Genomic DNA, 27,976 nt, shown 5'->3' with positions numbered 1-27,976 from the left:
GCCGTTTATTTCTTATCAAATCTAGACTATGTTCCGATCTAGATCATTCTTTTTAGCTTGAAGGACATTCCGGACAAAGTGCGACCAGCAGTCCCAGTTGTCCTCACCCTTCAGCAAGGTCTCACAGATCGATTCAATCGACAGCACCCCAAGATGTTGAATGGCCTCCTGGCGAAGCATATCCCATTGTGGACAGTGGAAAAAAGTGTGTTCCGCGTCGTCGGGAATGCATGGGCAGTAAATGCAGTCAGGTGAATTCGTTTTGGCCATCAAGTGCAGGTACGACTGAAAATAGCCGTGACCTGACAAGAACTGCGTGAGGTAATAGTCAACCTCACCGTGCCGCCGTTCTACCCACGGTTGGACCTGCCTGATGAGTCTGGCAGTCCAACGTCCTCGAGTCTCCCTTTCCCAGCTTTCTTGCCACATCTGAAAAGTGCGGGAGCGCTCTTCTGTTCTTGCAGCGTCCTTTCCGATGTAGCCTTGTCTCTGGTAGATTGCCTTCCTCTCCGCTGCCAAGAGTTTGACTGGGATAACTCCAGCGATCACCAAAACAGCCGGTTCGGACACCGTACGGTACGCGGAAGCGACCCTGAGTGCCGCCTGACGCTGCACTCGTGCGAGCCTCAACCTATACGCCTCCTTGTTAAGCGCGTCTGCCCACACCTCAGAGCCGTAGAGAAGCACGGACTGGACTGCAGACATCAGTAGTCTTCTACAGCTGGACCGGGGACCACCGACATTGGCCATAAGCCTACTAAGAGCAGCAACACTCCTAGCAGCCTTGTCCGCCGTACGGAAGATCTGGTCCCTCCAGCTCAGCTTGTTGTCCACCATGACACCAAGGTACTTGGCGGTTCGCGTGGTTTGGACAACTAGGTTCCCAACTCGTAGCGGAACGATGGTTTCAATCCGTTTTTTCGTGAGGATGACGATCTCTGTCTTGCTCAGAGCGAGTGTCAGACCATGATCAGTCATCCAGGCGTTTACAACGCGCATGACTTGGTTCAGTTTCAGTTGGGCTAGCTCAACGTTGCGTGCAGCAATGAGGGCTGCGACGTCATCGGCGTACCCAACTAAAACGGTCTCCTCTGGCATCTCAGATCTCAGAAGGCTGTCGTAGGCAGCGTTCCACAAATCTGGGCCGAGTATCGAACCTTGCGCGGCACCGGAAGTAACATCCATCGTCCGCGAACCATCTTTAGTTTCGTAATTAAGAGTTCTGCAGCGCAGGTAGTCCTCGATCAGCCTCAACAGATATGCTGGTACGCGGAAGCTGTTCCTCAACGCGCTCAACATATCGACCCATCTCGCCGAGTTAAAAGCATTCTTGACATCTAGCGTAACAAGAAGCACGATACGGCGAGAGTAATGATTGAAGCTCTCGGCACGCTCTACCGCTCTGTGTACCTCGGATATCGCGTCGATTGTTGACCGACCCTTTCTGAAGCCGTACTGACAAGGAGACAAATCTCCGGCAGCTTCCACGGCAGACGTCAGGCGGCAGCGGATCAGTTTCTCGAAGAGTTTTCCGGCCACATAAAATATACAGAGGGGTCTGTAAGACGACGGCATATTCGGGTCACCTTTCCCCTTGCTGATTAGCACAAGCCTAGGTCTTTTCCAAGGAGTTGGGAAAACCCCTTCGCACAGGCATGTGTTGTACATTCTCAGCAGTAAGAGGGGGTTAACTGAGAATACCTTCTTGAGAGCCTCACTGGGAATACCATCAGGACCAGGTGCTTTTCTATTTTTCAGGGAGAGGACAGATGATTCCAGCTCTTTAATGCTAAAGAGTGGAATGTCCCCTACCTCGCCATAGTCGAAAAAAGGCCGCCGAGGATGAGACGGAAAGAGGGCGGTGACGATCCTGTCCATGGCGGTGCCCTCCATGACGGAAGGTGGTGATCGGGCGCCGAGTTTCTGGGTTACAACCTTGTAGCCCAGTCCCCAAGGATCAGAGTCAACATCCTCCTGAAGCCTCCTCCAACAGCTAACCTTGCTCCTGATGATAGCCCGACGAAGAGCTTTCTTCGCAGCCCTATAAGCCGCTGACTTAGCCTCGAAATCCGGGAATCTTCTGGCCCTCATAGCGGCACGTCTGGCTTTCAGACAAGCTTTCCGAAGGTTCGAGATCTCTAAAGTCCACCAGTACACAGCTTGCTTATCGCGACGGCGTCCCCTGCGTGGCATGGCCTGGTCACAAGCCGAGACAATCAGTTCCATCGTGGACGTTACCAATGCCTCGGCGTCAACAGGTGCAGCAGAATTCACCAGCGCTCCCCGTGAGATTACGTCAGTGAACTTCTCAACATCCAGCTTGTCCGTATTCCATCGGCGTGGTCCAGATCGTGATACAGGCGCCTGATTATGGTGTTCATCCAGTATATCAAAAACGATGTACTGATGATCACTTGCCATGAGGTCTTCGATGACTCTCCAGTTGGAGATCCGTGCTAGTAGTGATTCCGACGAGAAGGAGATATCGGGGATCGTACCTCTCATGCCGGGGCGCCGGAAAGTAGGCGTGTCGCCCTCGTTTAAGACGACAAGTCCGGCCCTGGCGGCAAAGTCCAGGATGTATTTCCCCCGGGAGTTTGTAGAGGTCATACCCCACTCCACAGCCCTCGCATTAAAATCACCAGCAACAACGACATGCCCAACGGTACCCCGTACACTGTCTTCTAAGCGGTCAATCTTCAGACGGAATTCCCGAATTGGCTCGTTGGGGGTAAGGTAGACACTAAAAAACGTGACGTCCCTACACCTGACCCAAACGAAGCCTCGGCTGCGTCCGTGATCTCGCACTGGTGCTTCCGTGCTGTTTCAAACCCAACAAGCGGCAGTACCAAGAGAATCTGGGAACCAGAAGTGTGGGTCCCTGTCACGGTACTGCTCGCTGATCAGAAGGGTGTCCGCACCGATCTCTTGGGCCAGCTGATCTAAGAGGGAGTCAGCCGTTCTGGACCTCTCAAGGTTACCCTGGAGAATCCTCACTTCCTAGACCTAGCCTTCTCAAGGTCGAGTGCAGCCTTGAAAACACTGCATCGCCCAGACCCTGGAATGTGACCTAATGAGGCGTCCTTTTGGCCTTTCTCTGCGCAGAGAAAACAACGCTCTGCTGCGGTACAGTTCTTCCTGTTGTGGCCCGAGCCGCCACACCTGAAACAGTTCTTGGATAGGTCGGGTCCTTTACAGTTTCGGGAAGAGTGACCAAACCCGAGGCAGCGAAAGCATCGCGGTACAACCACCCTCCGTCTGAGCCTGCAATTGACCCATCCAATTCTCAGGTGTGTGAGATTAAGCAGCTTGCTGGCATCTTGGTTTCGCATTTCAGCGATAGCTATGCGTTGCTCGCTGCGGTTGGGCCGCGTAAGCCATACTTTAAGGGAGTCGGCATTTTGGATATCAGGGATGGCCTTGTTGATAGCCTCCCTGACTTCAGCCTCAGTCGAAAGACCGTCAAGGTCCCGGATCTCCACCGAAGTCCTAGGCTCGAGTTCCCGAACAGTACCGTGGTCCCCCAGAGCCTCTCTGACCTTTGCAGCAAAAGCCACTCGGTCACCAGATTTCCCCAGCTCGAGGAGAACTTTCCCATTCTGGGTACACCTGATTGACTTAACAATCGTATCCGTCTCCTCTGGCTTGGCCTTAGACTTGAGTCGACCCAAGACTTCAGCAAAAGAGCGCCCCCCTAAGGGGTTGATCAGGATTGCCTCAGCCCTGGGCTTTCTCGGCCTGGGTTTCTTTGAAACAGGGGTGGCCTTTCCACGAACCTCCCTCGCCGGAGCAGGGTCAGCAATCTTTCGATCTCTTGCTGCAGGTTCTTTGTTAGAGACAGCCCCCATTTGTCTCAATTTCCTCTTTGCGGGAAAGCCTCTTCTCCCAGTTACCCAGTTGATGGGGCCACAGCAGAGTTCATAGAGCTGCTTCCGTCAACCGTTGGGAGAGAGGCAAGCTCCCTGGTTTGCTGAGGGCGCTTCTTTAGAGCTGGAGTGTGCTCAGTAGGGGGTGTCATCTGGGTGGCCCTGTCCTCGACCTTCTGCTCGACATCTGACAGAGGCTGATTGGCCAATTCAGGAAGATCGGGGCTCTCCGCTGGTGAGCTCCTTGCCCGTTTCCTTTGATTCCCGCCCTTGTCGTTCAGTTTAGGGGATAAAACTTGGTTCACAAGCTCCCGTTCATTAACTAAAGCCTGTCTCATCAAGCCTTTAATTTCGAGAACTCGGGCAACCCGATCCTTCACCTTTGGGAGACCGTCCTTGATTGACCGGTTTACGTTGGTCCGGAGCTTCAAGGTTCCCTCCATATTATTGATGAGGTCCATCATCTCTACCAGGAGGTCAGACTCCTCCTCATCAGCATCGTCGTATTGTTGACGGTAACGCTGAAGTTCGGGATCCGACCTCTGGGGGCTGATTTTCGGCGCTGTACTTTCCAGGAGGGTTCCCGTCAACGCCGGTTCAACGTCTACTTTTCCTTCTCCACTTGTCAAAGGAGATCTTAGTGGGGGGAACTCATTTGAGCCCTTAAAGGTTGCAGGCGGTGGAGTTGCCTTAACGTTGTTCGCTGGTGGCGACCTCTTGACCTTGGAGCTACGCCCAAAAGGGCTCCACTCCTTTTCCGACTTCGATTTTTGCTCATTTGAGCTGCTGTTAAATAATGTGTTGGGTGGGGGGTTTTGACAAGCCATACATGTGTTTACCAGCGCATCGTGCGGCAAGAGACGGCCCGGATTTAGTCAGGAGCGGGTATACCCTCGGGGACAATCCCCTACCCCAGTTCCCGGGGCCCGACCTCCGTTTGCCCAGCACCGGATACCTGACGTGCCGGGGGTCGCCTGTTGCAATGCAGAGCCCGACCTCTGCATCCATGCCGCACTTCCTGACCAAGGACCGAAGTGGCTGGCTCCTCACGACACACTGGGAATACCCATCGGCAGTGCAGAGCACACATCAACCCCTGCAACACAACAGGGGCACTCCCAGGGACTCCCAGTGAGGACCTCAGTCACCCTTTTAGTCGCCTCTTACGACAAGCCCGGGAGGGCTGCGATCCTATTCTAACCCCGAAACCGCAGGGGGTATTGTTAGCCAATATTAGGTATTTGCTATTTTCTGACTTTCCACAAAAGGATTTAGTCCAGAAAACAGACGTTTGTTGCCTGCTTAATGAAACAGGATTTCATGACGTACTATATACGTATATATACGTACTGTACTGTAATGCATTTTTACCGGACACCAGCTGATAATAATTTGGCAATCAGTGGTTACAAATGAAAACGTAACCTCTTTTTAGTATGAGTAGTGATTGTTAAGTCCTTTAGTTGGTGGAAATATTTGGGTGGGTGGATTTGTACAGATTTTTTTATCGTTTTGTTAGTTTAGAGTGGTATGGCAAAAAATATTGTACGCCACTCGTCCAAATCTGTTTATTGCACTGGTATGGTAACTATGGGAACAACCATACTCGTCTGGTAAACACTTATTTCCCTATTAATTAGTGTACAATTATTTGCTATTTCTGTATACCGATGTTCTGTTGTAGGCCTGTCATCGCCTCCTCTAGGGCCACACAACAACCTAAGGGAGAACTGTATAGAAGGCATGCCCAGCAACCGAGGCCCCGTCATGCTGTTTGTCCTTGCTCAGCTACTCCTCGGTTGCGGGGGTTCGCCTCTCTTTACACTGGGCACTACCTACATAGACGACCATGTCAAGGCAGACAACTCTTCCATCTATATAGGTTATTATTATCATTTTATAGCATGTCCATTAAAGTAGGTCTTAATGTCTATGGCATCAATTTTGTTTTCCAGTTGGAAAAAAAATATTCTATTAATGACACACATATTAATGACATCCTTTTACTCCAGAAAAAGGCGGTTCGAAGCATTGCTGGAGAATGCTCAGATACACATTGTAAACCTCTTTTCATTAATTTCAGGATACCAACCATAGTAAATCTTTATATATTCCAAATTCTAATATATACAAAGTCAAACTTAGATCAATTCTCTTTCCGAAAAGACGTACACAATCACTATACAAGAGGTAGGGATAAAATAGATATATTGCAGCACAGATTGGCAAAAACCAAACATTCACATAAATTAAATTGTATAATGTTTTTTAATAAGCTGCTGAAGAAGCAAAATTAGTTTCTTACAGTATTTTTTTAAATAAACTGTATGACTGGATTGTTAAAAATCCCTTTTACAAAATTGATAATTTTTTAAGTTGTGAAATAAATATTAGATTTTGAAGAGTAAGTTGAAATAAAGCTTTCATTTTCATGTAAGTGGCTATTTAAATTTAGATATTTTATACTGTAAACACTGAATCACCACCTTGTAACTATGAATAACAATGACATGTCCTATTTCTTTTATAAAGATCAATGGAAATAAATATTTCTTATTCTTATTAAAACATATTTTTTAGCTTCATGTTTTATTCTTCTTAAAAAAAAATACCCCCGCCGCAGCAAACCTGCAGACTAAGCGAATTTCCATATGTCTGATTGGATTTACACTAAAATGTCTACTTAAAAATTTAACATTTATTTCCTATTTAAATAGAATTATTTTAACAGGTACTTACGTTTGCTGCATCAGGGAGGGTAAAACTTTTTTTTTTAATGTTAATAGTTAGTAAGAAATAAAAACATTTTCCAAATTTGATCAAAATATGTTCATAAACAAATAAACTACAACAGTTTACTTATTCTCCATAAGAATAACATGGGAATTTAAAATTTACATTTTTTGGAATTTTCTCCGTAACCATTAGGCGCATAGTAACACTTCAACATACTAAATTATTTGTTTTTTTAAGCTCTACAAAATGGTTTGAAAATATTTTGCAAAATTTTATTTTTTTTGGGTCAAAAATGGGAAAACCCTATTTTTACCCCATAAAACCCCCTGTAAACCCCCGTTTCCATAGTCCGATCATGCTGGTTCGCGAACTCGTTCGAGTTTATCCCGCCTTACACCTTCAAACCAAATTTTATCAAAATCGGACAAAAATTACTCAAGTTATCGTGCGGATGGACACATATATATATATATATATATATATATATATATACTAGCTGACCCGGCGAACTTCGTATCGCCTAAGTTATAGGTTTCCCCTAAGACAGACCGATGGAAAGAAAGTACCGTTACGTTTAATTTTCAAGGTGATCTAGTTCGCATCGCTCAATCACGTCCTGGTTGAAGTTCGTTCGCTACGCTCACTCACCTTTGGGTTGGAGCTCGTTCGCTACGCTCACTCACCTTTAGGTTGGAGCTCGTTCGCTGCGCTCACTTGCCTTCAGGTTAGCTCGTTCGCTACGCTCACTCGCCTCCAGGTTGAAGTTCGTTCGCTACGCTCACTCACCTTTTGGTTGCAAATTAGCTGTTGTCATAAATTTAAAAGAAATAATAGTGCTGCACCCTGTTGGTAATCCTTGTAACTTTAATGCTATTGAACATCATAGAACAGAACCAACTTGTTTAATTGAAACAGCTGTTAAGATTCATTAATTCCATTTCTCATAAGGTTAACATGGGAAACTCCAGAGCCACTGGGGCGGAGCCCTTTTAAGAATTTCGAAATGGGAAATAGTTTACGTCCGATTCGCATACCTACAGAATTTACACACCAAATTTCATAACAATCGGTGAAGTCATTCCGGAGGAGTTTGCAGACAAACACTGTGACACGAGAATTTTATATATTAGATATATATATAGATATATAAAAATTTGAACGAATGGTGTTTTTGGCCTCTGGGGACATCAAAATGAAAAAGTAAATCGGTCCCGGGCCTAGGTCTTACCATGAGACCTACGGTAATAGCTACTTCCCTATAGGGAAATTTGCTAAAAAAAAAAAAATCACTATGACCAAATAAAGAATTATTATGTCAAATTCAGAATTCCTCACTTACGTTCTGGAAGTTTGATATGTCAAGATGGAAGCAAGTGGAACTTCGTGAAATAAGTTATGACTGATAAAACAAAATTAATTTCCCTGCTATACATATTGAGTAAAAAGTAAGCTACACTTGGCGATCTTGAATCACAACCAGTAAAACCACGGTTGCTGCTAGGAAATCTGGGAAAAAGTGTGAATTTTTTGCCCACCCTGACATTCTAAAAGTTCCTAAGACACTTGGATAGCGCATGACTTTCCAATAGCTTTTAGAATAATCGTGATACTCATCTATTAAACTGATTTCCTATTGCTAAATGTGTAAACCAGTTACTTTCGTTTAAGGTGTATCCATTGATATTGTATTTAGTAAAACTGTATGAGATGTGACGCAAAATTCTAGGGGGGGGAATAAACTAATATTCACCTAAGTCAGGCTAGGCCTACCCCTAGAACCAGCCACACTCAAATTTCTTCCCCGGAGTGCTCAGAAGGAGCCGAGAAAAATCCAGGGGTCGATACGAAGTTGTCACGGCTTTGACTGATCAATTTATTAAAATTTAATCGAAGGCTCAGAGCTCTAGAAGCGCTCAGGAAATCCTGCAGACGCTCAGTTGGAGCTATTTCATCCTCGCCTTCGCTAACGTGTTTTGATAAATTTTGCCTAACTTTTAGTATGACTCTGTAGGGCTGACAAGTATCCAATCTTAAGCCAATGTGATTTAAATACTCGTAATGAACTTTAAACTAATTAGTTGAAGACGTTGGTAATTGATCTAATATCGAATAAAAGTCAAAACAATTCCTACAGAGTCGTCGGGGCCTAATTGATACAATTGGACGGAGAATTTATCGTGATGTCGTTTAAAATAAATTTAGTATTAATTTACGTAGCTGATTGTTCAAATCAGCCTGCTCCCAAGACTCGATTCTTTCACCCGCCAAAGACGGGGTTTAGAACTCAGACGACGAGTCTCGGGGTATTAAAACGGTGAAAACGAGATATAATTTGGACGTGATAATTATTTGTTGAGCGAACGTAGAAATCGTAATTTCGAAACTAATGAATTAAAATTAAATAAACGATAGCCACCGCTAGTCCACTGGCAGGCAGGAACTGGCGGGTCAAGACTCAAAGTTAAGATATTAAATTTAATAATTCGAAACGGAATATTAAGAAAACGATAAGGTATAGTAAGATAATTATGCGTAAGATAAAACAGAAATAATGTAAAACGTCAAAATGGGCCTAACTAATATGGTAGCTAACCTTCGTAATAATATCGTAGTGTCGTTTCGTTGTATTCGTAAACCCGTGCGAGCTAGTCGGTGGTCAAACAGCGAATAATCTTGTCCGGCTCAAATCATGATTTCCTCGGTCGAGGCTTAATCGCTCTGGTGGTGAGTTCGAGAACTAGCCAACAGCTGATCGGAAATTCACCTGTTGAGCCGGTCTAGTTGTCGTCTGTCGTTGGTCAACAAACACCATTTCGAGGTTAAGTGATGTTGTCATCGGCGTTAAATATTCGTAAAACCGGTCGTTTTAACTTTATTATGTGAAACGGAGTGCTATTATGAATAAATATATCGTTGTGGGTGTGTTTGTGTACTTCACTGTTATTAAAAGTAGGCCTACGTTCTTTGGCCCATAGCCCAAGCTATGGCCAACACATAGGCCTAGGAGTAGGATGTTGTGGATAAAAAATCGGGTAAGTTATGGTGTTTGTTGACTAGCAATACGTTTTTACCCCCTTTAAAATTTGGTACCTCACACCCCTTACCAACAGCTCATATGAGGTTAGCTCATACTGTTTGACCACCGACTAGCTCGCACGGGTTTACGAATACAACGAAACGACACTACGATATTATTACGAAGGTTAGCTACCATATTAGTTAGGCCCATTTTGACGTTTTACATTATTTCTGTTTTATCTTACGCATAATTATCTTACTATACCTTTTCGTTTTCTTAATATTCCGTTTCGAATTAATAAATTTAGTATTAATTTACGTAGCTGATTGTTCAAATCAGCCTGCTCCCAAGACTCGATTCTTTCACCCGCCAAAGACGGGGTTTAGAACTCAGACGACGAGTCTCGGGGTATTAAAACGGTGAAAACGAGATATAATTTGGACGTGATAATTATTTGTTGAGCGAACGTAGAAATCGTAATTTCGAAACTAATGAATTAAAATTAAATAAACGATAGCCACCGCTAGTCCATTGGCAGGCAGGAACTGGCGGGTCAAGACTCAAAGTTAAGATATTAAATTTAATAATTCGAAACGGAATATTAAGAAAACGATAAGGTATAGTAAGATAATTATGCGTAAGATAAAACAGAAATAATGTAAAACGTCAAAATGGGCCTAACTAATATGGTAGCTAACCTTCGTAATAATATCGTAGTGTCGTTTCGTTGTATTCGTAAACCCGTGCGAGCTAGTCGGTGGTCAAACAGCGAATAATCTTGTCCGGCTCAAATCATGATTTCCTCGGTCGAGGCTTAATCGCTCTGGTGGTGAGTTCGAGAACTAGCCAACAGCTGATCGGAAATTCACCTGTTGAGCCGGTCTAGTTGTCGTCTGTCGTTGGTCAACAAACACCATTTCGAGGTTAAGTGATGTTGTCATCGGCGTTAAATATTCGTAAAACCGGTCGTTTTAACTTTATTATGTGAAACGGAGTGCTATTATGAATAAATATATCGTTGTGGGTGTGTTTGTGTACTTCACTGTTATTAAAAGTAGGCCTACGTTCTTTGGCCCATAGCCCAAGCTATGGCCATCACATAGGCCTAGGAGTAGGATGTTGTGGATAAAAAATCGGGTAAGTTATGGTGTTTGTTGACTAGCAATACGTTTTTACCCCCTTTAAAATTTGGTACCTCACACCCCTTACCAACTTCACAAAAAAAGAGAAAAAAAGATTTCAAACGAAGGGGGGTTGGTCCAAAGGTCTCGTAGAAGGGGTAGCTAAAGAAATGGCGTTAGATCGGGAGAGGTCGTGTACGAGAGGGAAAAAGAAACGAAGCAATATAAAATCTTCTTGAAAACAAAATAAAAAGGACTTCTTAAACGAAAATAAAAACCAACTGGTATAAAAACACCTCTCGTAAAATCGGAAAAAAGGATGAACGGTAAAACAAAAAAAAAATACTTCTGAATCATCGAACGTAGAGTAATGATTCTTCGGCCCTCAACGTTGGTGGTAGGGCTTCAGGTCCTTCACGTGAACCACGTGTGACATCCCCGTGCGCACGTCTCTCACCGTGTAGAGGTTGGCCCCACGCCGCTCCTCAACCTCGCAGGGCCCGTCGAACTTGGGCGCGAGCTTCCCGACTACGGCGTCGGCCGCGGAAGACAGCGTGTGAATTCGCCGCAGCACGCGATCACCGTTGCGGTACCTCACCTCCCGCCGGCGGAGGTTGTAGTACCTTGCCTGCTGTTCGTAGGCGGTCTTGAGGTTGGCGTGGACCTTCTCGTAGATGCGTCCGAATTCTTGCGTTCGTCTATCGTGAACTTCGGCGAGCGTCGGCTGTCCGTCAACGTCGGGTGTCGCCTCCAACGTTTTCCCTCGGACAGCTTTCGGCACTCTGAGTTCGCGGCCTAATGTTAACATCGCCGGCGTGTAACCCGTCGAATCGTGGACGGCGGTGTTTATGGCGAACTGGAGCTCGGCGATATGGGCGTCCCATGACCTATGATTCTCCTTCACGAACTGAGAGATCATGGTTTTCACGACACGGTTGACTCGTTCTACTGGGTTCGATTGCGGACTGTAGGGAGCTGTGTTCGTGAAAGTTATGTCCCAATCCGTCGCCAGGTCCCTAAAGAGGTTCGAAACGAACTGAGTCCCGTTGTCGGTGATTATGGACTCAGGTGCTCCGTATCGAAGGAGCATCTCTTTAGTTTTGCTGACAACGTTCTTGGCCGTTGCTGACCCGATAGGACATAACTCAACCCACTTGCTGTACGTGTCCTGGATCACCAGCAGGAAGCGGTGGCCCTTTCCCGACCTGGGTAGTGGACCCACTAGATCGGCGGACACCGTGTACCACGGACCTTTCGGAGCCCGGAAGTACATCTTCCCTGCCGGTTTCGTCTGCGCCACCTTGTACTTTTGGCAGGCATCACAGGATCTCACGTAGGCTTTCGTCTCCCGACGCCATCCAGGCCAAAAATATTCGGGCCCTACACGGCAAAGTGTTTTCTTGACACCAAGGTGTCCTGCCGTAGCGTCATCGTGGTTCTGTCGTAGTACCGCCTCTACTTGCCCTGGAGGAACGCACATTCTCCAGGACAGCTTACCACCACTCCCATGGCGTTGGGAGGTTCGGTAAAGGCGGTTCTCCACGATTTGATATCGCGGATAGCGTCGAGGGTTCGCGGTCACAGCTGCGTACAACCGGTCGTACCAATCAGTCGGAGGGACGTCGTTGGCTTCGTCGGGGCGTGCGTCGGATTGCGTCGTGTCATTCCGTTGGTCTCCCGGTCTCGTCGGTTCCCTGCGTCTGGTCGTGCGTCGCTCGCGAGGCGCGTCTGTCACCTCCGATGTGAGATGACTCACCGCGACCAGGCCCGATTGGCCCTCGTTGGTCACGGGTTGCCTCGACAAAGCGTCGGCGACGCGGTTCAGGGTTCCCTTCCGGTACTTGATCTCGAAGGTGTACTGCTGAAGTTCCATCACCCACCGCGCCAGACGTCCGCTAGGCTCGTGTAGCCTCATTAGCCATTTCAGCGCGACGTGGTCGGTTATTGCGATGAACTTGTAACCCTCGAGGTACGGCTTGAATTTTCGGGTCGCCCAAACCAACGCAAGACACTCTAACTCCGTCGTTGTATAGTTCTTCTCTTGGTCCGTAAGCAGTCGGCTAGCGTAAGCGATTACGACTTCGCCGGATTCTTGGTTCTGTGTGAGAGCGGCTCCAAGACCGATGGTCGACGCGTCGGTCTGGAGGACAAACGGGACCGAGAAGTCGGGACAGGCCAGGACAGGAGCAGAGGTGAGGCGTCGTTTTAGTTCTTCGAACGAGTCCTCCTGTTCAGGGCCCCACAGCCACCGAGCGTTCTTCTTCAACAGTTGTCGCATCGGGGCGGTTACTTGGGCAAACCTGTCCACGAAACGACGGTACCAGGACGCGAGACCGAGAAAGCTTCGAAGGGTTTTGCCGTTCGTAGGTCGTGGGAACTCGTCGATAGCACGGACCTTCTCTGGGTCGGTCGATATCCCCTCGTTGTTGACGACGTGTCCGAGATATCTGAGCTCCTTTTTGCAGAAGTTACACTTCTCTGGGTTTAAACGTAGGCCAGCCTTTCTAAGGCGTTCGAAGACCACCCGGAGGATCTGCAAGTGCTCAGTAAACGTGGCGGACACCACAACGAGGTCGTCGAGGTAGGCGAACACCTTCGGCTCAAGCTCCGGACCGATGACCTTGTCCAGGAGGCGTTGAAAGGTCGCTCCGGCGGAATGGAGTCCGAAGGGCATTACCGTAAACTGGAATAGGCCTAACCCGGGTACGGTGAACGCGGTAATCGGTCGGCTTTCCTTCGCTAACGGCACCTGCCAATAGCCTTGTTTTAAGTCCAGTGTACTTAGTTTCTCCAGAATCGCGTTGATTCTGGGCAGCGGATACGCGTCGGGGACAGAGCACTCGTTAACTTTGCGCATATCGATGCAGAAACGAAATTTGCCGTTGCTCTTCCTCGTCAGCACGACTGGCGAACTCCAAGGACTATCCGATGGTTCGATAACACCATCGCGGAGCATCGTCGCCACCTCTTCGTCGATGATAGCTTGCATCGCGGGATTCCTGGGATAATACCGTTGCTTGACGGGAGCGGCGTTTTCTTTGAGCCGTATCGTGTGCTCAGCCAACGCCGTCTTCCCCGAAACGTCGTCAAACAGTGGTAGTTCGCGTTCCAGGAATTCTGTGAGTCTCGCGTCTTCTTCGGAGGTCAAATTTTCGAGGGCGTTTACCGGATAGGACGGGGGAACGTCGTCGTTGCGGAGGTTTCGTACAGCGGTGTGTACACTGACAAGAGCGAGGTCAGTAATACACCGAATGCCGAGTACCACCTCCACACTCAGGTTCGGGACATGTAGGGCATCCCACGAATACGTCTGGCCCGCGATTTCACCGTCCACTCTGTACCGATCCGAGACACGGCAACTCGCTCCGTTGGCCATGCGTAGGTTGACGTCAGCCTGGTCGGGTACGCTGCCGCACGTCCGAAGGTGACGTACGGCGCGATCTCCAATCAGACTGACCGACGAGCCGGTATCTACGAGGGCGCTGAACGTCTCACCTGAGATGACCACGTCGACGAAGGGTCGGTCATCTCTGGGGGCGCGTTCGCGGTTGACGGTTCCCGTGAATTCCGTTATGAAGCCAAGCCAGCGATTCCACTCCTCGGAGGTCGTGCGACGTTTCGTTCTACGGGGCTCAGGCGACCTCCCGCAGACTGAACCCGATGTCCGTTTCCCGAGCCGCAGTTGCAGCGACGCGTCGAGGTGCCTACTCTTTTGCAGTGGTAGCAACGCAGGACCTTGGGCTTCGTACACTCACGGAATAGGTGTCCGGTTTCGTCGCAGTTCCAGCACACGAATCGCCGTGAGTTTGCCGACCGTTGGTCTACCGTGCCGGGTAATCTGGTCCTCGTAGGGTCGGGCGTCCGCCTTCGCCTATAATCGTCTCGTGGCGAAGGGTCGCGGGAGTTGGACCGAGCAAACGTCGTTCTCTTGCAGCCGTCCTCCAAGGGTTTACCAGGTCGTGACCTGGCCGTCACCTCGGATTCCTCGGCATGGTCGTCCGACCAGCGATCAATCGCCGCGCTGTTGTAGACCCGGTCGACTTTCCGATCTCGAACGTAGGCGGTTTCCGGGATCAGCGACATCGAAGGTGGTGGCGGCGGACGGAAGGTCTGTCGGCAACGTACATACGCCTCGTACCCCTCAGCTCTTTCCAGCAACTCCTCCAGAGTACAAAAATCGGTACGACGTAAGACGAGTTTGTACTCCGGGCGCATGTTGCGGTATATGAGGTCGAGTTTACCCTGCTGCGAGAACGTACCGCTCCTCCGAATCAACGTTGAGAGCGCGACGACGTAGTCACGAATGGATTCGCGCTCGCCTTGTGTACGTCGCCTTACCTCGTCGTCTAGATCTTGTCGATATAATGGAGGGAGGTATTGATCTTCGAACTGACGTTTGAAATCTTGATACGTCCGCCAGCTGCCGCGACAGTTCCGATACCAAAGCAATGCCGGGCCGTGAAGAAGTTCCGGCAACGCCTTCGTCACTTCGTTGAGGTCGATCGAGTAGGCTTCCGCCAACTCCTCCAGACGTTCCAGAAACGAGACCGGGTCCTTCTTGCCGTCAAACCGCAGATTCCACTTGCGGACCCGATTGCACAACGACGGCGTGTCGTCTCCCACTCTCGTCCCACCCCACGGGTTGGGGTTGTCTGGACGTGAGGTTGAGAAGTCGGGTTGGAATCGCGACGTCCATGGGTTGTGACCACTGGTTTGTCCGGTCTTCGAACCCGTGATGCGGAAGGTGGGTCCGTTGCTCGTTGGTCCGGTCTTCGTAACCGCGGCGCATCGTCTGGGCTTGTGACGGTATGATAGGCTGTCGAGGAAGTGTCAGGTCGTGCGACGTCAGGTAAGTAGTTGGCCGTTCTTCGTGACTCCCAAACATCGCGCGGGATTCGCGTTCCGTCGGTAGACCGAAGGGCACGGGGTACGATAGGATGTCTTCCCCGGTCGACGGGATGTAGGCCGGACGCTTTACCAACGCCGCGAGGGCTCGTCGAACGGACTCAGAAGCGTTCGGAGAGACTCCGAGCATTTCTCGAACGCTGGCCATCTCCTGGTACGCGGAAGGAGGTGCCAGCCACTGTTGGATTTGCGTATCGTAGACTGTCGAGGCTGTAGGCCCCGATGCCGCTATCGCCGTCGGGTTCATCGGCTGACCGATGCTTCCCAACGGGTTCTTCCAATAATCACAAAACCGTTTGCGAAGTTCGGCAACGCTACCCTCAGTTTCTAGATGATATTTACTCATCTCGGCTATCAGGAGCTGTTTGCTCAGAGTATGAATCCAGCCGACGCGTGAGTCGTCCAACGGTGATTTCGGGATGCTCTCCATCGTCGAAGGTATTTGGGAGATCGTCGTCGTGGTCGTGGTCGTCGTTGACGTTTGAATTCCCACCGTGGATACAGTCACGTGGCCGATCGGTAGCGTATCGGGTCGGGCAATAGTCGTCGGGGTACTCGAAGTCGTTGATTTTGTTTCTCCAGTCATTTCGTCTAAATTTCAAAGTCCAAAACCGTGTTTTCGAGTCCCTGTTCGGGCGCCAGAGATGTGACGCAAAATTCTAGGGGGGGGAATAAACTAATATTCACCTAAGTCAGGCTAGGCCTACCCCTAGAACCAGCCACACTCAAATTTCTTCCCCGGAGTGCTCAGAAGGAGCCGAGAAAAATCCAGGGGTCGATACGAAGTTGTCACGGCTTTGACTGATCAATTTATTAAAATTTAATCGAAGGCTCAGAGCTCTAGAAGCGCTCAGGAAATCCTGCAGACGCTCAGTTGGAGCTATTTCATCCTCGCCTTCGCTAACGTGTTTTGATAAATTTTGCCTAACTTTTAGTATGACTCTGTAGGGCTGACAAGTATCCAATCTTAAGCCAATGTGATTTAAATACTCGTAATGAACTTTAAACTAATTAGTTGAAGACGTTGGTAATTGATCTAATATCGAATAAAAGGCAAAACAATTCCTACAGAGTCGTCGGGGCCTAATTGATACAATTGGACGGAGAATTTATCGTGATGTCGTTTAAAATAAATTTAGTATTAATTTACGTAGCTGATTGTTCAAATCAGCCTGCTCCCAAGACTCGATTCTTTCACCCGCCAAAGACGGGGTTTAGAACTCAGACGACGAGTCTCGGGGTATTAAAACGGTGAAAACGAGATATAATTTGGACGTGATAATTATTTGTTGAGCGAACGTAGAAATCGTAATTTCGAAACTAATGAATTAAAATTAAATAAACGATAGCCACCGCTAGTCCATTGGCAGGCAGGAACTGGCGGGTCAAGACTCAAAGTTAAGATATTAAATTTAATAATTCGAAACGGAATATTAAGAAAACGATAAGGTATAGTAAGATAATTATGCGTAAGATAAAACAGAAATAATGTAAAACGTCAAAATGGGCCTAACTAATATGGTAGCTAACCTTCGTAATAATATCGTAGTGTCGTTTCGTTGTATTCGTAAACCCGTGCGAGCTAGTCGGTGGTCAAACAGCGAATAATCTTGTCCGGCTCAAATCATGATTTCCTCGGTCGAGGCTTAATCGCTCTGGTGGTGAGTTCGAGAACTAGCCAACAGCTGATCGGAAATTCACCTGTTGAGCCGGTCTAGTTGTCGTCTGTCGTTGGTCAACAAACACCATTCGAGGTTAAGTGATGTTGTCATCGGCGTTAAATATTCGTAAAACCGGTCGTTTTAACTTTATTATGTGAAACGGAGTGCTATTATGAATAAATATATCGTTGTGGGTGTGTTTGTGTACTTCACTGTTATTAAAAGTAGGCCTACGTTCTTTGGCCCATAGCCCAAGCTATGGCCAACACATAGGCCTAGGAGTAGGATGTTGTGGATAAAAAATCGGGTAAGTTATGGTGTTTGTTGACTAGCAATACGTTTTTACCCCCTTTAAAATTTGGTACCTCACAAACTAAATAAGTTACAAGTTTAGCTTGGTTGTTTCAGGTTGTATGTACAGCATGGCTGCATTTGGACCAGTGCTGGGGTTCCTTCTGGGAGCCTATCTGCTGTCCTTCCACATGGATGCCTTAGGGAACATAGCTATCGATATAGGTAACATAAACATTTTTGTTGCATTAATTCCTAAAAGATCAAGCCAGTTGTACTTGAGCATGTTGGAATTGTACAGTTAAACCACATTTTTGTAATTAAAAAAAAAATTCTTCTCGTTTGATTTGAAAATAATAGTAAAATTTGTTTTAATTTCCTACTCCTTCGGTTGTTGAAACTTATCTTGACTTGTTTTCCACCTGGAGGTTAATCAAGCTGTGGTTAGTTAAATATTCTAACCTTTTGCCGAAATAAGAATCGGTAAATCCTAGTGAGAAAAATTAGTTTTTAAGTATGTTTCCCCTTGGTTGTATGTTTCAAGTATGTTCAAAGTTAATAAAGTTTGGTTTTAATGGACAGGGACTGGGCAATTTCCCAAAAAGATGGTTATAAAATATATCTAGAAGTTTTACAGATAAGTTCTGTATCTTGTTAAAGTATATAAAATTGGCTTCAAATATTTAGTTTTGTTTATAGGTGCAAATTTAACAGACATAAGGAGAATGAAAGTTATAGCGTAATTGATTTTTTTCCTCAAGACAGTCCTCATATTTCATGCATTACACCAGTAACACATTTCTTCTTTGTAAGTGCTTGTAAGTGCTACATGTAAAATTTAAATTGAATTTTAATTTTAAGACCATTCCATTCTAATTTTCCCACAAAAATTCATCCCATCGTTCATTTTTATTATATTGATTTTTAGCCTCCTGATCGCATTTAAGTACTATAAATTGGTATAAAACACCTGCATTTATGCAATATTTGACCGCAACGCTTTGATTGCATAAATGTAGGTATTGTTTACCAATTTCCAATTTATAGTCTTTTTTTAAAACAAAACAAGTAAATGAGCTAAATGTTTCAGGTCCTGGTGATCGCCACTGGGTCGGCATGTGGTGGGGAGGATTCCTCGTCTGTGGTTTGCTGCTTATCATCGTAGCCATTCCATTCTTCTCCTTCCCTAAAGTTCTCACGGTAAGCTTTAGAATACTTTCTTATTTCAAATTTGTTTAAAACGTACTGTTACATAAAAATTAGTTTCTTGCTATTCATGATATAAATAAATTTTATTTCCTCTTACATTGATCTTAAAGTAATAATCTTCTACAAGCAAAAGTAGAAACAACGTGATTCTAGGAACTTGTGTGATCGAAAGCACAGCATTTTGGAATTTAGGCTCACGGTGTTGGCAAACATTTAGCAAGCAATTTTAAACATCTTGATACATTATATTCTAGATCAGCGTGCCAGTTGTTAGGTTGTGTGGCTGTTTTGGGTAGTAGTAAGCCATGTCTTACATGAACTAGCTGAACTCTGTTTCTATAAAGAAATCCTTGGATTACTTAAGTTGCTTTCTAGAATGATCTGGAAATTGTGAAACACTATTTAAAGGTTTACAATTAATATTTTTTATATGAAACAGTGTTTTACATTGCTGTTATTGTTTGTTAAATCCAAAACTACTTCACCGATTTTCAATTTTCTTTTAAGGAACGGCTCTAGGTTAGAATTGTGATTTTTGGAAAAGGGAATAGCACAGCTAGCTTACCTTTTGATAAGTCCAAATTGATCGCTATGTGATTTTTTCAGAGAGAGAAGGAGAAGATCAGGTTAATGGAGAAGTCAACAAACTCCGGTCTGACGGGCCGACCCCCTGAGACGTCCACACCTCAACAGCCCGGCAACCGCAGCGACTCTGGCTACGGCAAGGATGTCAAAGGTAAGAACATCATACCTTAAAATGGTCAGTTTATAGATAATGAAGCTAATTGTTAGCCATCGGAACACTCCCAGGGTCATTTTCGTACATTCTAATTTTGAACCTAAGAGAATACGTTGTTGACAGTGGATTTTAATTGCACCAAATTTTTTCAGCTCAATGAAGAGCAGGTAATACAGGCTTTTAAATGAGCTTGTTTGACAAAGCATCTTTCATAAAGTACATGTATTATATGAGGCTTTTTGTAATTCTGTGTCTCAAACGAGCTTTTGTCGTGGCCAAGTTTCAAATCTGAGATCAGCACTGTGTTCTTGACTTTTTCCACTACTATTATAGCTGATTCCTATCCCCATGATCTTGTGATCCTATAATCTTATGATTAGTCTTGTCTTGGTAGATAGGAGGAGTAGACTGGTCAAGTGGTAGGATGTGTTGCTTCGGTCCCTGGTGTCTTATGTTCTAGTCCTGCCAATCACCGATAGATTTTATGTAAGTGAACACCGCAACCTTCTAGTCTAGTCTGAAGTAATATGTAAAATATTTCCGGGAAGGAGCCTAGTGTACTAGGTTGTGAAGGTGGGACATAAATACCAGGTGGGGAGTAAATGAGCCAAGTGAAAGTACAATGCAGTTAACTACTGAACCGTGTTGCAGACATCCCAATGTCCATGTGGAGACTCCTGTGTAACCCAGTGTACGTGGTCACCTGTCTGGGAGCCTGTATGGAGCTGGTCATTGTGTCAGGGTTTGTGGTGTTTCTGCCCAAGTATCTGGAGACTCAATTCAGCTTGGGGAAGAGCCAGGCAAGCGTCTTCACAGGTAATCACAGTTTTACAGTAAGTTGTATTTAAACAAACATTTTCATTTTTCTACAGAATTTAATAAAAGAAAATAAAATAAAATTTGTTGTTTTTATTTCATTTTGGTGAGAAACTAAATAATTTAGTCGAGTAGTTAGGTTGTAAGCAAGCCAGGCTTCAAATCTAGAGGTTGCTGGTTCAATTGATTGGGATAGTTACTACTCAGGATTTGATAAATACTACTCAGGTCCCCAATGTTTTCAGGTTAGGTCGGGCCAACATTTGGCTTGGGTGATCGGTTTGGGTCGGAAATAGTTCAGACCAAGCTCAAGTTGGGTCAGTGAGAGGTGTGCGAGCCATTTTATCTTCAAATCAAGTCAAGCCAATCTTTTATTTTTGCGATCCGAAAAAGCGTCTGTGAAGATGCACGAAAATTGACGATTTTGTCGCTCTTGTCAGTTATTTTTCACGTTTTTGCTGGGATTACAGGAGACTCCTCGACTGCAGAAGATGTAAACAAATTCATCATAACCTAGGAAGACGTTCGTGATATCACCGTAATGTGGTAGAGGTTTTGATTTCGTCATAACCTCAGAAGCTGTGCTCTGTCTCACTGAGTTCGCGGAAGATATTCTCAATTTCACTGTTATTGCAGTAGAAAATGTACTTTAAATCAGATAATCAGATTTTAGGCTAGTATTTAAAATTAATATTTAAAAAATCAACATTCCCCAAACCAAACTAACTCTGGCCCAACCTGAATTTGGTCTGAGACCCAAATAAAAATTTCTTACCCGTCCCGACCTGACTGGTCCACAAACCCCTAAAATTAGCTGGCTAGTTAAAAACATTAGTATTTATGTGCAAAGGCTGCTGGTTTGGTTATGAAAAGGATCGATTTTGGTAGTTCATCAATTCATAAATGTACTGTTGTCCAATATACACTTAAATAGAAGATTTTATCTTTATCAAGACTTCCTCTGTGATTTCTCTTACCTTACAAACTTTTACTTAGCTAATAATTGACACATTCCCAGGTTCAATCGCCATACCAGGTGCCTGTATAGGCATCTTCATGGGAGGCTGTTTGTTGAAGAGGTTTGAGCTGAAGCCCAAGGGCGCTGTGCAGTTTGTTCTCATCTCTAACACAATCTGTCTGTCTTGCTACGGACTTCTCTTCTTCCTGGGTTGTGACAACGTCAAAATGGCTGGCACAACAATCCCTTACTACAACAGGTAAAAAAAGAGCCCCTTTTCTAGAAAAGTGATATTTTTTAATTGTGTCAAAGTTAAAATGGAATAAAATTGTTCCATTGTTGTGTCATTTATTGAAGTACTTTGTCTTGGAGTACACTTTGGAAGATGGTTAGGGTACAATAATATCACTGATGAAAGTTCCAAGTACTTCCAAGTATTGAAACCTAAGAGTATAATAACAGAAACATATAATTTAAAATCTTTCCTCTTCAACGTTTGTTTGTTCTCTCTTCCTATAAAACAAAGTTTGTGTCCCCCCACAGGGTACGTGAAGAATATGTGATATTTATGCTGCAGTACTATCGACTTCCTGGGACCGTTTATTCATTTTCGTTTGTTTTAGTTTTCATTTTCTATCAGAGGCGTAACTAATTCTTGGTTTGCCAATTAAAACATCACAAGCGCAAAGAAATAAGCTTAGACCTACTACTGTTTATCAAAATTCGCTAAAATACAAGAAACATTTGTAAAGAACTTGATTAGAAGTTATTCAATTAAGAATAAGTCCCACTATTCATGGAGTTTAAGTTATACATGGATCCACTAGGTGTAAAATCGTAAAATGTGCTACTTAATATTTTGCCATTGGCTGTATGGGCTATTAATTATCAGCTGTATCTAAGGAATATGTCTGCCTTAGTCACTAACAAGACTACAAGATCGTGCCACTCATCTCTATTCATACTTGGCTTAAAATGCCTACTATCTTATGGTCGCCATTTGTATACTGCTTGTCGCTCATTTTGAGTTAAAATTGTCTGTAACTTATCATTATTTTATTTATTTATAGTTTTTTATTTTGCTACAGTGGCTGTTGCTAATAGCTTGTGTTGATACAGCTCCAGAGCCGAGCCATTCCAAGTGAACCTGACTGCGGCCTGTAACTTTGGCTGTGAATGTCATACTACGGACGTAGAGCCTGTGTGTGGCAACAATGGCCTCACATACTTCAGTCCGTGTCACGCCGGCTGTACGGAGCTCAGCTCTCGCTCCAACTACACCAACTGTGCCTGTATGTACCTCACTCTTACTACTCTACATTTGTGTTAGACTTTGGAGCTGAGGTTTGTTTTTTTGTTTCCATTGACCAGATTGCCCTGTATTAACGATTAAATGCTTTCACACACACATTTTGATACGAGGGGTTCTGGGCTCTACTTAAGGGTCTGTGGACAGAGTCTGTTTCTACTTAACAGTTAGCCAGAGAGATCGGTTCCTGCCAGATAATTTTATGCGAAAGCGTAAGTCAGATAATTCATATCGTAGGTGTCCAAGATTCTTGATTTTCGGCTAACGATTTGGTCTCATGAACTTTTCACTATTATGATTTGACTGCAAGAGTCTTTCTTGATTTCAAACATTTCATTAAAACCGCAGGAGTCGTTCGCAATTCCTCCACGACTGCAGGGGACGATCACAATTTATCCATGGTAAGAAAAAACTATTTCGCCCTCAGATACGATAGTGAAAGACAATGTGTACACTGTACAGTAATATTGTACAAACTCAAACTGATTGTAGTACTTACCAAAGTCGTCATTTCAGACCTGATCTGACTGGAAGTTTAAGAGTCCTTGGAGCCTAGACGTTCTAACTCATAAAACAATTTAAAACTATGACAAAATTTATAATTCCTTAGTGCCCTAGATATTTGAATTACAATCACTTTGGTATTTTAAAAAACATTATGAGATTGTAAATAACTCTTCAGCCGCTGTTTGAAATTAACATTGATTTTATGGCTCTTATTCCTCCTGTTGCACTATCTTCCCATTTCTCATATTGTTGATGTATTGCATTGCAGGTATCCAATCCATGGTAACCTGAGCTCAGTTAATGCTCCGTTCTCCTCCGAGCTGGGAGAGGTGACAGTTGTGCCTGTAGCTACTGCAGGGCCATGCAACTCCTCCTATCGCACCATCTTCCCATTTCTCATACTGTTGTTGTGTTACAGGTATCCATGGTAACCTGAGCTCAGTTACTGCTCCGTTCTCCTCAGAGCTGGGAGAGGTGACAGTTGTGCCTGTAGCTACTGCAGGACCATGTAATTCCTCCTGTCGCACTATCTTCCCATTTCTCATGTTGTTGTTCTTTATGACGTTTGTGGTCGCTGTAACACAAATGCCTCTTCTCATGATAGTACTGAGGTAAGGGATCCAAAAGGTAAATTAATAAATAAATTTGTAGGCAATTTGTGTTGATCTTGCACTCTCAACCAAATTATTGATCTTTGATCATGACACTTTTTTTTATTCCTAAAAGTGCAATGAAGGGTAAAAAGTGTTGTGTAAGAAAGAAAGGGGCTGATCAATGAATGATTGGCCCTGTGGTGGAGTGAATGCCACATACAGCTGTTTTGATGTTCAAAAATATCTCAAGATTGTTTCTAAACATTTTCTTGAAAGAATTTATTCTCTTTTAGCTAAACTTTCAAGGCTTTAAATGTCCTGATAGCTTACTCACTTAGAGCAACCAAATGAAGTTAACAGTGTTGAGTGCTTTGGTCATTTCAAGAGAAGCAATTGTAGGAAAGGCAGAAGGGAAACGACCATAGGAACGCCCAAGGAAAGATGTGGGATAGTGTCACTAAGGATACCGTAGAAGTGGGGGCAGCAGTGGAAAAGACAGAAGATAGAGAGATGGACAGCAGTTGTTGTTGCGGCCAAATCTCAACTTGGACAGAAATGGCCATGGAATAGTGATTCAGTGCTTTAGTTTGCTTTATTGCTTGTCAACTTAATTTTTCTAATTCATTTAATGCTTCCAGGTCAGTCAATGAGGAGGAGAGATCGTTTGCCCTAGGAATGCAGTTTGTGATCTTCCGTCTGTTTGGTTATATCCCTGCTCCTATATTGTTTGGCAACCTCATAGACTCCACTTGTCTGTTCTGGAAGTCTACCTGTGGAGAGAAGGCTGGGCGTTGTCTGCTGTACGACATTGAGCAGTTCCGTTACAGGTCAGAACATGCATTCCTAATCCCTTTAATTTTTTTTTGTCCGGAAATACTATATTAGGTGTTCAGAACCAGGTTAAATCAAGTATAATATATTTACGAGATAGGTTTGAAGAGACAGGGCTTATTGCCTGTAAATAGGGGAGAGAAAGAATAGGATTAGCAGGCTTACCCTAAGAAATGTAGGCATCCTACTTCATTCACTACAGAACACAGAAGAAACTTCAACTTCAATGACAAAGCGGTGAGTGCTTGTATGTACATATCAGTGATTGTTGTGTATATATCAGTGGTATTGTAATGAGTTTGTAAGATTGTAGTCTCATTACAGGTATGTGGGACTCTGTTGTGGTATCAAGATCCTAGCATTGTCGCTGTTCCTGGTGGATTGGTGGCTGATCAGAAGACACAAACACTTGGAAGACCAACCAACTGCGGCCGTCGGGGATCTGGTCACCTCCGGCTCCATCATCAGTCTGGACAAACGTGAGTTTCACCTGTAATATTGGGAGCGAGCTGGTCTAGAGCAGAACTTCGGTTCTTTAGGTCCTGGGCTCAAACCCCCAATCACCAATTGACTATTCATGTTATAATGCACTGACCCTATAGGCTGAACTTAAAGTAAGGTGTAAAAATAGTTCCAGGTTTGAGACTAGCATTCTTGGACGTGAAAAAAAACTTACTGGAATAAATAGCTGAATGTAGGAAACTTGTTAATACTAACAGTAAAATTTTTGACACCCTTACATTACAAAGTTTCTCTTTCTACACAATCCAAGTTCTTTAATTCCGCATACACATCATGAGCTTTTCTGGTTACAGTGTTTGAGGAGAAGCCCCCCACAACGTCAGCAGCCAGTTCTCCATGTGACGACCCCCCTCGAGCCCCCCTCTGTCAACCAGAGTCAACCAGTGGAGAATCTACGTGAAACACTACTGCACTAGCGTCGCCTCTTTTTGTACAGACTAGCACTAATAGGTTTTTATAGCACAAACTTTTGTTTTTATTTTAAATTACGGTAGTTTACATTTTTGTAATTTTTTTACAAACATGGAAAAGTCAATTTAAAGTACTACGGTAACGATGCTTGAGAGTGCTTCACGGCGGTTTTGACTCACATTTTAAACAATTCAACCGCTTCGGTAGATTTGTTAGCTGTCGACCCTTTTGTGGTGTAATTTTTCACAGCTTTTTATCGTACAATATTTTTTTATCGTACAATATTTTTTTTCTGTGTCGTGAAATGACTGTCAAGGATGAAATCTTATAGTTCATATCCGAATGTTTATAAAGTTTGTTGAACGTTTAATCTTATTATCAACCTTGATCAGAGTACACAGTTCAACAAACTTATATTTTTAGCTTTTAAGTATCATCTTCACTTCATTCTCTAGCGTTTCATAATTTCACTTTTGCTCAACCAATTTTTAGCTGTGTTATTTTCTGTACATGGCTTAAGGAGGATTTACTAACTTCAATTAATATTGTTTCCTTAAAAGCTATGTGATATTTGATTTAGTAAATTAAATTAAAAGCGAAGAAAGGGTTACAAATACGTGATTTTTGAACAAAATAGTTAAATTATTAGTGTTGTTACAAATTGTATTGAAAGCGACGTTTACGTTAAAATATCTCCAAGTGAAAACTTCAAATGAGTACTTATGCAGTTGTGTTCTTGTTATATTTCAATTTTCTGTTCAAGTCAAGTCGTGATGAAATTGTGATATTTCTGTTATCTAGAACCGTATTGTTGGCAAATTTGTACATAATGTATAAAAATGTTAACTTTTATTTTTAAATAATTGATAGATGGACCAATATCTGCACGTTGAAGGGTTTTGGTAGGCTAAATGTATATTTATTTGTATTGATTGGTGTGATGTGGTAGTGAATATGAAGAAATTGAGTGTTAGACTTTCATCTCGATCAATTCTTTAATTTTTTTAATTATCATATTCCGGTAGTGTCTTTCATTATTATAGGCTGTTTCCTATTTTTATCAATTTTTTATACCTTATAGGTTATGTGGTGATTTGACAGTTTACGTTCACAAGTTGAGCAAAATCCAAATAGAAAATAAATAGTGTAAGTAATTATTTTTATGTTTTTTGTAATAAATTATACATTGCTACTAGATTAATACTTACCTTACCTGATCAAAACACTATCATTGTTCAACTAAGTTGGAGCACAAAGATCGCAAGAATTTTTTGTATAAACTCTAAAATGTATTACATTTTAAGTGTACCAAATATTTATCACATATGCTATGATCATTATAAATACCTTTAAAATCGTTCAGAAAGGCTTTAGGCTGTTTATAAGCGTTGTTTTTTGTCAAAAATATAATAAGTTTTTCTGTACTTAAAACAGTAGTCTATATGTTACTCCAAAACTGGTTATAGTTATCGATTCAATCATATTTTATCATAGACAAATACTCATTATATTTTTTGTCTCTATGTCACAGAATTGCTATATTGTTTTTTTTTACTACACGAACTAATTTTCATGATCAACAGATGTCAGAAATTGAATTATAAGTACAGGTATATAAATTAACAAACTATGTAAAATACAATCGATGATATTTTTCTAGTCGTTTTACTAAGCCTCTATACTATTTGCTAAGTGCTATGCTACACACAAGGGTAAATGGTCATTTAAATGTTGAATGGGTAACAAAAACCTAGCCTTTTGGAACATTGCAGTTTGGTAATGAAACTTGAACTGCAATCTAATTAAATGAAGATGTTAAACACAATGTGTTTATGTTTATCGTTAATTAAGTTACACAAGCACACAAAACCTCTATAAACTCACTTCCTAGTTCTACTCTTCTATAAACCTTATGACATGTGTAAATCAAACATTGTGAAGGACTGTTACATATATTTTACCTTAGAAAAAATCTCTTTATAGGTTAATTAGTTTAAGGTTTTTTTTTGTAATTTTAGTAGTAGGCCTACTTAGTGAAAGTTGATCTTCCTTTTGTACAAACTTAGATAAGCTCATAATATATCAAAACATTTGCCTCACTAAAGATTTAGATTTTTAAAATATCTGTTAACCGACATAATGTTAAAAAAGAATAGGCATATTTTTTAAATATCACTTTAGAAAATCAAGTAAAACGGTAACTATACATTGTGAAATATATTTGTATCGGTTTGAATAATGTTCACTACGCTTTTAGTTAGTGAATTTGAATTAGCATATAGTTATCATTCCCTCATTGCTTGAAATAGACAATTTAAGTAGTAGTTTAAATTATCAAAGCATGTTGTTGAACAAGTCTCTTTTTTTGTTGATTTAAATCACAAAATATGTTAACGTTTCAGAATAAAGCTTGCTTTTAAAATTTAGAGCATAATAATCCTTGTGAGCAAGAAATTTAATTTAATCTTGTGGGGTTTGTGGC

The 27,976-nt window shown here is 43.5% G+C and overlaps 1 protein-coding gene across 1 annotated transcript in view; it reads left to right on the top strand.

Moving 5' to 3' along the window:
• The window catches only part of LOC128991023 (solute carrier organic anion transporter family member 5A1-like), a 90,406-nt gene extending 63,717 nt beyond the window's left edge, over positions 1-26,689 (top strand). The window contains exons 8-18 of the mRNA XM_054413731.1: positions 5,551-5,748; positions 17,717-17,824; positions 18,690-18,799; positions 19,415-19,544; positions 20,199-20,363; positions 21,382-21,580; positions 22,441-22,613; positions 23,556-23,748; positions 24,369-24,557; positions 24,886-25,040; positions 25,377-26,689. Coding sequence (XP_054269706.1) covers positions 5,551-5,748; positions 17,717-17,824; positions 18,690-18,799; positions 19,415-19,544; positions 20,199-20,363; positions 21,382-21,580; positions 22,441-22,613; positions 23,556-23,748; positions 24,369-24,557; positions 24,886-25,040; positions 25,377-25,483 — 1,727 coding nt within the window. The 3' untranslated portion in view covers positions 25,484-26,689. The remainder of the gene's footprint in view (positions 1-5,550; positions 5,749-17,716; positions 17,825-18,689; positions 18,800-19,414; positions 19,545-20,198; positions 20,364-21,381; positions 21,581-22,440; positions 22,614-23,555; positions 23,749-24,368; positions 24,558-24,885; positions 25,041-25,376) is intronic.
• Positions 26,690-27,976: the final 1,287 nt, after the last annotated feature.

The sequence above is a fragment of the Macrosteles quadrilineatus genome, unplaced genomic scaffold (genome assembly GCF_028750875.1).
Source record: "Macrosteles quadrilineatus isolate MER2022 unplaced genomic scaffold, UCM_ALF_1.0 Scaffold_3__2_contigs__length_128488019, whole genome shotgun sequence".
NCBI classification, from domain to species: Eukaryota; Metazoa; Arthropoda; class Insecta; order Hemiptera; family Cicadellidae; genus Macrosteles; species Macrosteles quadrilineatus.
This window is presented reverse-complemented; position numbering and strand designations above follow the sequence as displayed.